Here is a 12,286-nt window from a genome sequence, read left to right as displayed (position 1 = left end):
CATTTTTTGGTCGTCACTCTCCCGCTGTGACACACACATCGCTGTGTGTGACAGCGAGAGAGCGACGAAATGAAGCGATCAGGAGCCGGCACTGGCAGCTGCGGAAAGCTGTAACCAGCGTAAACATCGGGTAACCAAGGGAAGACCTTTCCCTGGTTACCCGATGTTTACGCTGGTTACCAGCCTCCGCTCTTGCTGCCAGTGCCGGCTCCTGCACTGTGACATGTGGCTGCAGTATGCATCGGGTAATTAACCCGATGTATACTGTAGCAAGGAGAGCAAGGAGCCAGCGCTAAGCAGTGCGCGCGGCTCCCTGCTCTCTGCACTGACATGTAGCTGCAGCACACATCGGGTTAATTAACCCGATGTGTGCTGCAGGAGAGCAAGGAGCCAGCGCTAAGCGCGGCTCCCTGCTCTCTGAACATGTAGCACAGCGACCTTATGATCGCTGCTTCTGCTGTGTTTGACAGCTAAGCAGCGATCATAACAGCGACTTACAAGGTCGCTGTTACGTCACCGAAAATGGTGACGTAACAGCGACGTCGTTGTCGCTGTCGTTTAGTGTGACACCAGCTTAAGGGTGGGTTTATACCTGATTTGCAGCTTTAAACTTGTTTGCTGACTGGGGGTCGTTTTAGTCTGTTTACACAGCCAGACTGTGCAGTGTGCTTAGATTGTTATGGTCAGCAGCACAGATCTTGTTTACTTGGGACATTGTGCTGCCGAGATTAATTTTAAGCGAGCTTAGAAAATAATTTCAAACAAGCGTTTTCTTTTTTGAGATGATTGGTAGCCTTTTTACACTGGCCAATTATGAGGACACAAGTCTTCTTAAGGTACCGTCACACTAAGCGACGCTGCAGCGATCCCACCAGCAACCTGACCTGGCAGGGATCGCTGGAGCGTCGCTCGCTACACGGGTTGCTGGTGAGCTCACAAGCAACCAGTGACCAGCCAGCAGCGACGCGTGGAAGCGATGCTGCGCTTGGTAACTAAGGTAAATATCGGGTAACCAACCCGATATGCACCTTGGTTACCAGCGCACACCGCTTAGCGCTGGCTCCCTGCACTCCTAGCCAGAGTACACATCGGGTTAATTACCCGATGTGTCGTCTGGCTATGTGAGCAGGGAGCCGGCACTAACAGCGTGAGAGCGGCGGACGCTGGTAACGAAGGTAAATATCGGGTAACCAAGGAAAGGGCTTCTTGGTTACCTGATATTTACATTGGTTACCAGCGTCCGCAGAAGCCGGCTCCTGCTGCCTGCACATTCAGTTGTTGCTCTGTCGCTGTCACACACAGTGATGTGTGCTTCACAGCGGGAGAGCAACAACTAAAAAATGGCCCAGGACATTCAGCAACAACCAACGGCTTCACAGCAGGGGCCAGGTTGTTGCTGAATGTCACACACAGCAACATCACTAGCAAGTTGTGCCTCAGCAGCGATGTTGCTAGCGATGTTGCTAGCGATGTTGCTTAGTGTGACGTGGCCTTTAGGAATTCTCCTTCATGGTAATCGACCAGATAAACCCAGATTGTGTCCACTACTGCTCCCCAGTGTGGTCTGCCCATGTCCACAGCAGTAATCAACGTGTCCCCCCTGCATGAGTTACAGTCTGACCTTGCTGAATGAGGAGCGGGACCTCTAAAGGGTGCTTTACACGCTGCATTATCGCTAGCGATCTCGTTAGCGATGTGACACGCCAGATCGCAGATGCGATCTGCCAAGATCGCACATAGGTCGTTTTTGTAGCGCCGGTCACATGTGCGATCTCGGCAGATCGCATCTGCGATCTGGCGTGTCACATCGCTAACGAGATCGCTAACGAGATCGCTAGCGATGTCGCAGCGTGTAAAGCACCCTTTAGGCTGGGGCCACACGGGCCACTAGTGCGATGCTCGCATGACATTTGGCTCGCGCTGGCAGTACAGCAGGAGCCGGAGCCGAGTGTCATGCGAGTGTCCCTGTGACTGAGGTCCGACTGTGCGAGCGCAGCTCAGCTGCGGGGGGGGAAGGCCGGCACTCAGAAGGGGAGGGAGGGATTTCTCTCCCTCTCTCCTCCATTGCCGGCTATTGCGATTCTCGCTCTGCACGTGCGGTACACCAGTGTACTGCGAGTGCAGTGCGATTTTTCTCTCGTCCCATTCACTTGAATGCGTGCGAGAGAAAGAGTCTCGCCTTACAATCGCAGCATGCTGCGATTTTTTTTTTTTTTTTTTTTCCTCGGTCCGATTAGGGCTGAGAAAATACTCGCTCATGTGTGCTGACACAGGCTAGAATTGGTCCGAGGGGAATGCGATGTTTTATCTCACTCCACTCCCACCGATTTTCTCGCCGTGTGGCTTAGGCCTAAGAGATACATGTGCAAGTGCTCTTTAAAAATATTGAAACACACTTGGGCCCTGGCTAAAATAAAGGTGGACAACGCGTTTAATATATATTTCTGCGTGGTGTCCTGTGTATATTCTGCAGCTGAAAAACTGTTAATACTGCTGCAGATGTTATGCACACCCAAATTTTTCCTTTTTTTTTTTTTTTTTTTTCTCCTCTTTCATGTAGTTGTTAAATTTCAATCAAAATGCTGGTACTGTAATACTCAGCTGATTGTCTGCAAGTGAAAATCCACAATGGGAAGGAACATGCAGCTTCCCACATGCTGTCCCCGGCAGCTGCTATCAGATATGGTTCTAATTCTTGCTGTTATGCCGGCGTCACACGGTACGATCTATCGTGCGATCGCACGAGCGATCGTACCCGCCCCCGTCAATTGTGCGTCACGGGCAATTAGTTGCCCATGGCGCACAGTCGTTAACTCCCTGTCCCACATACTTACCTCCCTAATGACGTCGCTGTGGGCGGCGAACATCCTCTTCCTGAAGGGGGAGAGACGTCACACAGCCGCCGGCCAATAGAAGCGGAGGGGCGGAGATGAGCGGGACGTAACATCCCGCCCACCTCCTTCCTTCCACATTGCCAGCAGGTAAGCTGTGTTCGTCGCTCCCGGGGTGTCACACGGAGCGACGTGTGCTGCCTCGGGAACGATGAACAACCGGAGCACAGAAGGAGGACCGACATTTTGAAAATGAACGCCGTGTCAACAAGTAACGATAAGGTGAGTATTTTTGCTCGTTCACAGTTGTTCGGAGGTGTCACACTGTACGACATCTCTAACGATGCCGGATGTGCGTCACGAATTCCATGACCCGACGATATATCTCATGATATATCGTACTGTGTGACGCCGGCATTAGGCAGATGGCACCTGTATAATGCGCCCTTCACACGTTCATGTGTTGCACGGCTTTGTTGAAGGTGCATATGGCCCATCCGTGTGCCGTTATCGGAGAGCAGGAACTTTTTACTCGCCTGTCCCCTAGTGCTGCTGCTTCTGGGTCAACGGTGCAGTGAATATTCATGAGCATAATGAGTGGGCCTGACAGCAAGTTACAGCAGTGCTGAAGACAGCAGCTCTGGAGACAGAGTATAGAAAATCATTTTATTTGAAATCCACATGTTTTCTCCGATACGTGTCACACTGATCACATCACTGTGTGGTCCATGTCACATTAGTGTTGCCGGAGAAAAACGGACTTGTCTCCATATGGAACACCCGGTCCATGTGAAAACACTGATGTGGGCGCAGACCCATTGATTTTAATGGGTCCATGTATGTCCATATGTACCAGAATCACTGATGTGTGAAGGGGGCCTAAGACAGACGGCAACTGCTCTATCCATACGCACCCGTGTCCGTGGTGCACATGAACATGGACATTTTGTTGAAAATTTTATTTTTTGTTAAATAAGGTGGACTTTTATTTTTGTAATTATTATTGCAACTGGGTTTTATTAAAACTTCTGCACTTGTTAGCTTTTTGTAGTCTATGCTGGTCTTTGTTGCTAACTGCAGAATGCATTAACTAGGACTGTCAGTGAACTTGTTCTGAGAGTGTATAACCAGTGATAAATCAGCAGATGGCAGGTTTGAAGAAGGAAGATAAGGCTATCTTCACACTGATTTTCTGCTGTGGTTTTGCTTGAATTCCCCTAAAACCAGGATTGACTAAGGGTACCGTCACACTTTAGCGATGCAGCAGCGATCCGACCAGCGATCTGACCTGGTCAGGATCGCTGCTGCGTCGCTACATGGTCGCTGGTGAGCTGTCAAACAGGCAGATCTCACCAGCGACCAGTGACCAGCCCCCAGCCAGCAGCGACGTGCAAGCGACGCTGCGCTTGCACGGAGCCGGCGTCTGGAAGCTGCGGACACTGGTAACTAAAGTAAACATCGGGTATGGTTACCCGATGTTTACCTTAGTTACCAGCTCACACCGCTTAACTTAGCGTGTGCAGGGAGCAGGAGCCGGCACTGGCAGCGTGAGAGCTGCAGAGGCTGGTAACGAAGGTAAATATCGGGTAACCACCTTGGTTACCCGATGTTTACCTTAGTTACTGCTTACCGCAGGCTGTCAGACGCCGGCTCCTGCTCCTTGCACATTCAGGATTGTTGCTCTCTCGCTGTCACACACAGCGATGTGTGCTTATCAGCGGGAGAGCAACAATAAAAAAACGAACCAGGGCTGTGTGTAACGAGCAGCGATCTCACAGCAGGGGCCAGATCGCTGCTCAGTGTCACACACAGCGAGATCGCTAATGAGGTCACAAAAAACGTGACTCAGCAGCGATCTCAGTAGCGATCTCGCTGTGTGTGAAGTACCCTTAACACATGAAGGGGCCATAGATGGTGGCATGAATGGAGTTCAGATGAACTGTTTTGGGGTTATTTTGTTTGTTTTCTTTTAATTTTTTTCCGTCTTTGTAGCTTGCTTACATCTTTTGGACATATGGACATTTTCATAGAAAACATACAAACTTAAGTACGGTATCTTTTATGGACCCTCGGGGTTAAAAAGAAAAAAGGTTGGGGGAGTTTAAATTAACATGTAAGATTGTCCCTGGTGGTTGTCCATATTTTTAACCTCTTCACGACACATGATGTACTGGGTACGTCATGGATCGTGTGACGTTAATCCCCGTCGCCTACCGTGAGCAGTCCATGGCGATCCGCGCACATAGCGGATTTCAACAGCTGACGTGTGCCTGCTGGGCGCGAGTGTAATCAAGTTCGACCCGCGCCTATTAACCCCTTACATCTCGCTGTCAAATTCTGACCGCAAGATACATCATTGCGCCACCATAAGCATAACTTACCTAGCACCATCGGAAGTCACATGAATATATATTATTCTTATCTGTGGAAAATGTTTGCACCCGAGAAAAAAAAAATCAATGACCACCCTCACCCCCTGTATAATATTTTTATTACTTATGCAAAGAGAACCCTACACATGTTTGGTATGTACACAACTGATAACCTGAAGAATTCATTTAAGGTATATGCTCCTGGTTTGGGTTTTTCTCCAAGTCATATGGCAAGGTTTTCTATGGTATTATGCCCCTGTGGGTGTGATACCATGGATTTACATGAGCGACGTCACGTCTCCTCCTTCAGAATCTCGCGCATGTTCCCTTACCATTCTTGCCACCTTTTCATCCTGGTGTTTACATGTCGGCTTCTGACACGCACTGCGCATGCTAAGAATACTCCTGCGGTTCCTGTCATGCGCTGCGCGTGTCTGAACCTGGCATGTAAACACCAGGATGAGAAGGCGACGAGGATGGTAAAGGCACATGCGCGAGATTCTGAAGGAGCAGACGTGACGTCGCTCATGTAAATCCATGGTATCACACCCACAGGGGCGTGATACCACAGAGAGCATGCAAACGCCCACAGGGTGATGAAACGCCCATGGGGCTAGAACCCCTGCTCATTTACATAGGGAGTATGTAAGTAATAAAACATTTTATTACTTTCATATTACACAATATAACACAGGGATGGGTAGGAAGGGGTTACTAGCCCACACAGGCTGCTGCTTGTAGGTTAACGCTTTTTTGACCTGACCGTTTCCCTTCAAAGGGTTGATATGACACTTAGGCTATGTGCGCACTAGGCGTTTTTGCCGCGTTTTTAGCGGCGTTTTTTACCGCGTTTTTGTGCTGAAAACGCAGTGACATTGCTTCCCCAGCAATGTCAATGGGTTTTCATAAGTGCTGTCCCCACACAGCGTTTTTTTTTAGCTGCGTTTTTGTGGTGACCACAAAAACGCAGCATGTCAATTATTTCTGCGTTTTTCACTGCGTTTTTCACCCATTGAATTCAATGAGATGTTAAAAACGCAATGAAAAACGCATATAGCCGCGTTTCTATGACTAAAAACGCAGCTATACACGCAAGGGGTGGGCACTACAGTGACGTGTACAGGAAGAGGATTCCTTCTGTTGGTAAACACAGAAGCATGAATCCTCCCGGTACCGTCACCGCTGCCTCCACCTCCCGTCCTGTGCATGTCAGCTCCGTGCGGCGCCATGTCTGGGCCGGAGGTGGAGGCAGCGGCGAAAACCAAAGTGAACAGTAGAAAAATAAAAAAATGTCATATATACTCACCTGTCTGCAGGGTCCGGTGCAATGCCCGCTCCCATCTCCTCCCGGTACCGCCGCTCTGGCTGTGTGCAGTCTCCCCGGCCGGCAGGACCTTGCTTGCAGGACCTGGCGAGGGATCACCTGATGCAGTCACCTGACGCATCAGCTGATCGTAGTCTCGCCGGCTTTTTCCTGCCCGGCCGGCTATCAGCTGATCCTGCCGTCAGGGGACTTAATCAGCTGATTACCGGCAGCTCCTACAGCGATCGGACGGGATCAGACTCCTGTCCAATCGATCGCTCCAGGAGCTGCCGGTCATCAGCAGAGCACATAAGTGAGTATTATTATTTTTTTTTTTCTACTGATGCATCAGCTGATTGTATAACCGGCTTTTATACAATCAGCTGATGTGTGATGTGATTCAGGCACTTGATCCTGACACATCATCTGATCGCTTTGCCTTCCAGCAAACCGATCTGATGATATTGGATCCGGATTGGACGGCGCGGGACCCTGACCCAGGATTACTGCGGAGGGGGGTTAATTTCAATAAAGATGGAGTCACTAATTGTGTTGTGTTTTATTTCTAATAAAAATATTTTTCTGTGTGTTGTGTTTTTTTTTTTATCTTTACTAGAAATTCATGGTGGCCATGTCTAATATTGGCGTGACACCATGAATTTCGGGCTTAGGGCTAGCTGATAATATACAGCTAGCCCTAACCCCATTATTACCTAGCTAGCCACCCGGCATCAGGGCAGCTAGAAGAGTTGGATACAGCGCCAGAAGATGGCGCTTCTATGAAAGCGCCATTTTCTGGGGTGGCTGCGGACTGCAATTCGCAGTGGGGGTGCCCAGAAAGCATGGGCATCCTGCACTGTGGATTCCAATCCCCAGCTGCCTAGTTGTACCCGGCTGGACTCAAAAATTAGGCGAAGCCCACGTCATTTTTTTTTTTTAATTATTTCATGAAATAATTAAAAAAAAGGGCTTCTCTATATTTTTGGTTCCCAGCCGGGTACAAATAGGCAGCTGGGGGTTGGGGGCAGCCCGTATCTGCCTGCTGTACCCGGCTAGCATAGAAAAATATGGCGAAGCCCATGTCATTTTTTTTTCTTTTTGGGCAAAAAACTGCATACAGTCCTGGATGGAGGCTGCTGAGCCTTGTAGTTCTGCAGCTGCTGCCTGCTCTCCTGCATACACTAGTGAATGGAGGATGCTGAGACTTGTAGTTCTGCAGCTGCTGTCTGCTCTCCTGCATACACTAGTGAATGGAGGATGCTGAGACTTGTAGTCCTGCAGCTGCTGTCTGCTCTCCTGCATTCACTAGTGAATGGAGGATGCTGAGACTTGTAGTCCTGCAGCTGCTGTCTGCTCTCCTGCATACACTAGTGAATGGAGGATGCTGAGACTTGTAGTTCTGCAGCTGCTGTCTGCTCTCCTGCATACACTAGTGAATGGACGATGCTGAGACTTGTAGTTCTGCAGCTGCTGTCTGCTCTCCTGCATACAATGAACATTTTGAAGAAGGAAATGACATCAGACCTTTTTTTTTTTTCTTTTTCATCAACAATCTTTAATGGCATTGTGCACTGATTAAAAACGCAGTGAGCAAAAACGCAGCAAAAAACGCACCAAATCGCGGCAAAAACGCATGCGTTTTTGCCGCGTTTTTTTAGCCGCGGGTGCGTTTTTTAGACAAAAACGCACATAAAAACGCAGCATGAAAAAAACGCCTAGTGCGCACATAGCCTTAGGCTGTGCCCGCACTTTGTGTTTTTACCGTAGTTTCCGCAGCGTTTTGAACTGCAGCGTTTTCATGCCAAAATGCATGTGTTTTGAATTTCAAGCAAAGTCTGTGGGAAATGGGGATTTCTTGTGCACACAATCCTGTTAAAAACGCAGCGGTTAATTTGCATATTTTTGGGCAAAAACTCAGCGTTTAAAGAAGCAGCATGTCAATTGTTTTTGCCATTTGGGCAGCGTTTTGCTAACATTGAAGTCAATGTTAAATGCAAAACGCAAGCAACATCACAATTCTAGCGTTTTACATGCTTTTTTGATGCTGAAAACATGCGTTTTGGACCAATTAACTGCATGCGTTTTTGCCAAAATATTAATGGCAGGATATGTCCCTTTACACACACAGTCCGACAATTATTTTTAAGAAAATCCATAAATAGATCTATTTTTATGCATAATTATCACAAACTTATCATTTTTAATAAAAAAACAAACATTTTTTGATGATAATCTTGATATTAGTTATTTTTTTCCGCTTTTTTTCATAGTGTTTGAATGGTAAACTTTATTTAGTAGTGTCTTTGTATTGAAAACGCATCTGACTTTAAGCAATGAAAAAGCATGTAAAACGCGGTAAAAACTTGGCTAAAACGCGGTATAAACGCAAGCGTATTTATTGCGTTTTTTGGTCAAAACCAATTTTGGCAAAAAACATTTCTGCCAGAGGATGCGTTTTAAAACGGCAACTACCTCGATGCAACGTGGGCACATAGCCTTAGGCTATGTTCACACTAGAAAAATGATTTTTCTTAAGAAATTTCTTAAGAAATTTCTTAAGAGTGAAGGATTAGTGCACCTGCATTAAAAAACGCATCAAAAACGCACCTGCGTTTTTGCCGCGTTTTCGGTGCGTTTTTGGTGCGTTTTCGGTGCGTTTTTGGTGCGTTTTTACCGCTGGTTGCTCCCTGCGTTATTGTGCCAATTATCTATGGCAAAAAACGCAGTTAGCTGCAGAAAAGAAGTGACATGCTCATTCTTTTTCTTAAGAAAATCTACTGAAAGAATTTTCTTAAGAAAAAAACACTGTGCGCACAGCTAATTTTTTTTGCCATAGGTTTTGCTGGGGAATGTCTGCAGAAAGGTTACAAGAATTTCTCAAGAAATATCTGCAGCAAAAACGGACCAAAAACGCAGGGAAAAAACGCAGTGTGTGAACATAGCCTTAGGATCGCGAATTCCAATAGGTGGCGCTCAAGTCCTCTTCTCCTCTGAAGAGGATTCTTCATACTGGCATCCCACTCTGCAAGGAGAAACTTTACACCATAGCGTAGAGTGTTAACAGTAAAAATAATTTTGTTTGTTTGAAAAAAAATTAAATATATAAAATGATAAACACACAATTTGCCCTGCATAAAACACCCATGTTGATGAAAGTTATTGCTGAAAAATGGAGAGGGAAATATGGGAAAAGAAATTGGGCCTTCATTAGGACTCCTTCATATCCTTTTTTTTTTTGTCAACTAGTGTTAAGGACGTGACTCAACCAGTCACTCTTTGGATCTGACTGCTGTTCCAAATTATAATGTCATGAGTTCACGCGAGAATGAACGATAACAGACACTATATCGGTTATGGACCTTCTCCATGACAGACCCTGAGGCAACTGAACTTTATTCTTAAACAAATCCCCTAGACCGAGAAGTAAAGGGGTGCGAACAAAAGTTTTAGTCCAATCAAGTATTGTAGGTCGGGGCTTCAAAACGTATAGAAATTAGCATAGTCTCTTCTTGATTGGACAGTGTAGGTGTTAAGGAGTTTCTTTGTTCATCATCCCGGGCATAGACCGGATATGGCAGCCATCTTTAATTTACATGGTATATACTGTGTTTAAGGAAAATCACTAAATGTGCAATATACATATATACGTATTAATTTACATCTACTAAACTATATACCGGAGTATGAAATGGCTGAATTAAGTATTTTTAGTTACTCAATTCTTATCCTCAACACTAGTTCTGATACTAATGTATACGAAGTCTTCAATTAATGGTAGCATAGACTCGCACACAGAGCAGCGGTCACATTTTTTATGGTTATGGACATTCAGACCGTAAAAAAACAATTGTTCCCTCTGCGCCTTCCTTGTGTGTGTTTGATTTATCATTTGAAATGTTCTATTTAAGATTCTTTTTGATCATTAATATCCACATTTTCTTCTGTAGGTGAAAACTGGGCATAAAAGTGAGGCAGAGGCTGTATCAGACTAGATGAGTTTCTTTCGTCATGTCGGAGAAGTCGGGCCAGAGCACAAAAGCAAAGGATGGGAAAAAGTATGCTACTCTCAGCCTTTTTAACACGTACAAAGGAAAATCGCTAGAAACTCAGAAAACTACAGGTGAGCTGCAGCACTGTTGTGCCTATAGATTTTTTTCTTGTATAATGTAAGTCTATATCCACTGCTTTGTGGCATTTTGCATTTACCTGTGGGTTGTTCCTTACTTTGTGCTGTCAAGTGATGAGGTCCCGGTAGTGTATTGTTGCTTGTGATTTATTTTACAAATGCTTTAACCACTTCACAACCGGCCAATTTTGCGCTTTCCGTTTTTTTTTTTTTCGCCATTCTTCCGAGCGGCGTAACTTTTTTTTTTTTTTCAGTCAATCTGGTCATGTGAGGGCACGGTTTTTTTTTGTTTTTTTTTTTTGTTTTTTTTATATGGAATGAGCTGTACTTTTAAATGAAACCATGAGTTTTACCATAGTGTACAGGAAAACGTAAAAAAAAATCCAAATGCGGAAAAATTGCCAAAGTGCGATTGCACTATTGTTTTTGAGATTTTATTCACACTGTTCACTATATGGTAAAACTGACGTATGGGTCTCATGGATGATGCCTCAGGTCAGTGTGAGTTCGTAGACACCAATCATGAATAGGTTTACGTTTATCTAAGAAGTTAAAAATAATCAGAAGTTTGTCCGAAAAAGGTGGCGTACGTTTTGCGCCATTTTCCGTAACCCATAGCGTTTTTAGGATCTCAGTGACTGCTTATTTTTTTGCATCTCGGGTTGACATTTAACGGTACCATTTTCTTTGTCGCTCCATTGGGAGACCCAGACAATTGGGTGTATAGCTTCTGCCTCCGGAGGCCACACAAAGTATTACACTTAAAAGTGTAAAGCCCCTCCCCTTCTGCCTATACACCCCCCGTGCATCACGGGCTCCTCAGTTTTTATGCTTTGTGCGAAGGAGGCTGACATCCACGCATAGCTCCACATCTTAGTCAGCAGCAGCTGCTGACTATGTCGGATGGAAGAAAAGAGGACCCATAACAGGGCCCCCAGCATGCTCCCTTCTCACCCCACTCTGGTCGGCGGTGCTGTTAAGGTTGAGGTACCCATTGCGGGTACATAGGCAGGAGCCACATGCTGTTTTCCTTCCCCATCTCTTAAGGGCTCTGGGTGAAGTGGGATCCTAATCGGTCTCCAGGCATGGGGACCGTGCTCCCTCCGCAGCCCCTGGGGAATCTGCTGGACAGGAGCCGGGTATCGTCAGGGACAAGGCCCTGCTACTGTGAGGTACTCTGTGTCCCCTTGGGGACCGCGCATGGAGCGCTTGTGCCATACATCACTGCAGCACTGCTGGGTGGGTTAGTGCGCCGGGGACTACCGCGCCGGCCGCGCTTATTTGCCGGCCGCGCTTATAACTTTATAGTCCCCGGCTTTTGCAGCCTAGTATCGCATATTCCCGCCCCCAGGCCTGCCAGTCAGGGGAAGGGCGGGACGCTGCACAGGACGTCAGCGCTGAGGGCTGGAGCATACTTTGTATCCTCCTCCCCCCTCACTCAGCACAGTGGGGCACTAGATTCCCGCACTTTCTAGGGCACGCCCACGGCCCCCTCCTCTCCACAGAACGCCGGCAGCCATTCCTGTCAGCACTTCTGACGCTGGAGAGGAGAGACAACACGGCTCTGGGAGGCCCAGGCAGGGATCTGGTGATCAAACAACCGCTTTGAGCGGTCGGTAAGCAGCACCTGGCCCCACTGAGTGCCGAAGTGTAC

General features: G+C 46.9%; 1 protein-coding gene across 4 annotated transcripts in view; it reads left to right on the top strand.

Moving 5' to 3' along the window:
• PRRC2C (proline rich coiled-coil 2C) overlaps positions 1 to 12,286 on the top strand; it is a 344,519-nt gene that overhangs the window by 23,714 nt on the left and 308,519 nt on the right. For all 4 annotated transcript variants that reach the window (XM_075322243.1, XM_075322246.1, XM_075322244.1 and 1 more), the window contains exon 2: positions 10,454 to 10,626. In XM_075322243.1, coding sequence (XP_075178358.1) covers positions 10,515 to 10,626 — 112 coding nt within the window. In that variant the 5' untranslated portion in view covers positions 10,454 to 10,514. The remainder of the gene's footprint in view (positions 1 to 10,453; positions 10,627 to 12,286) is intronic.

Source organism: Anomaloglossus baeobatrachus, chromosome 8 (genome assembly GCF_048569485.1).
Source record: "Anomaloglossus baeobatrachus isolate aAnoBae1 chromosome 8, aAnoBae1.hap1, whole genome shotgun sequence".
Classification (NCBI taxonomy): domain Eukaryota; kingdom Metazoa; phylum Chordata; class Amphibia; order Anura; family Aromobatidae; genus Anomaloglossus; species Anomaloglossus baeobatrachus.
The sequence above is the reverse complement of the archived record's forward strand: the minus strand, read 5'-3'. Positions and strand labels throughout refer to the sequence as shown.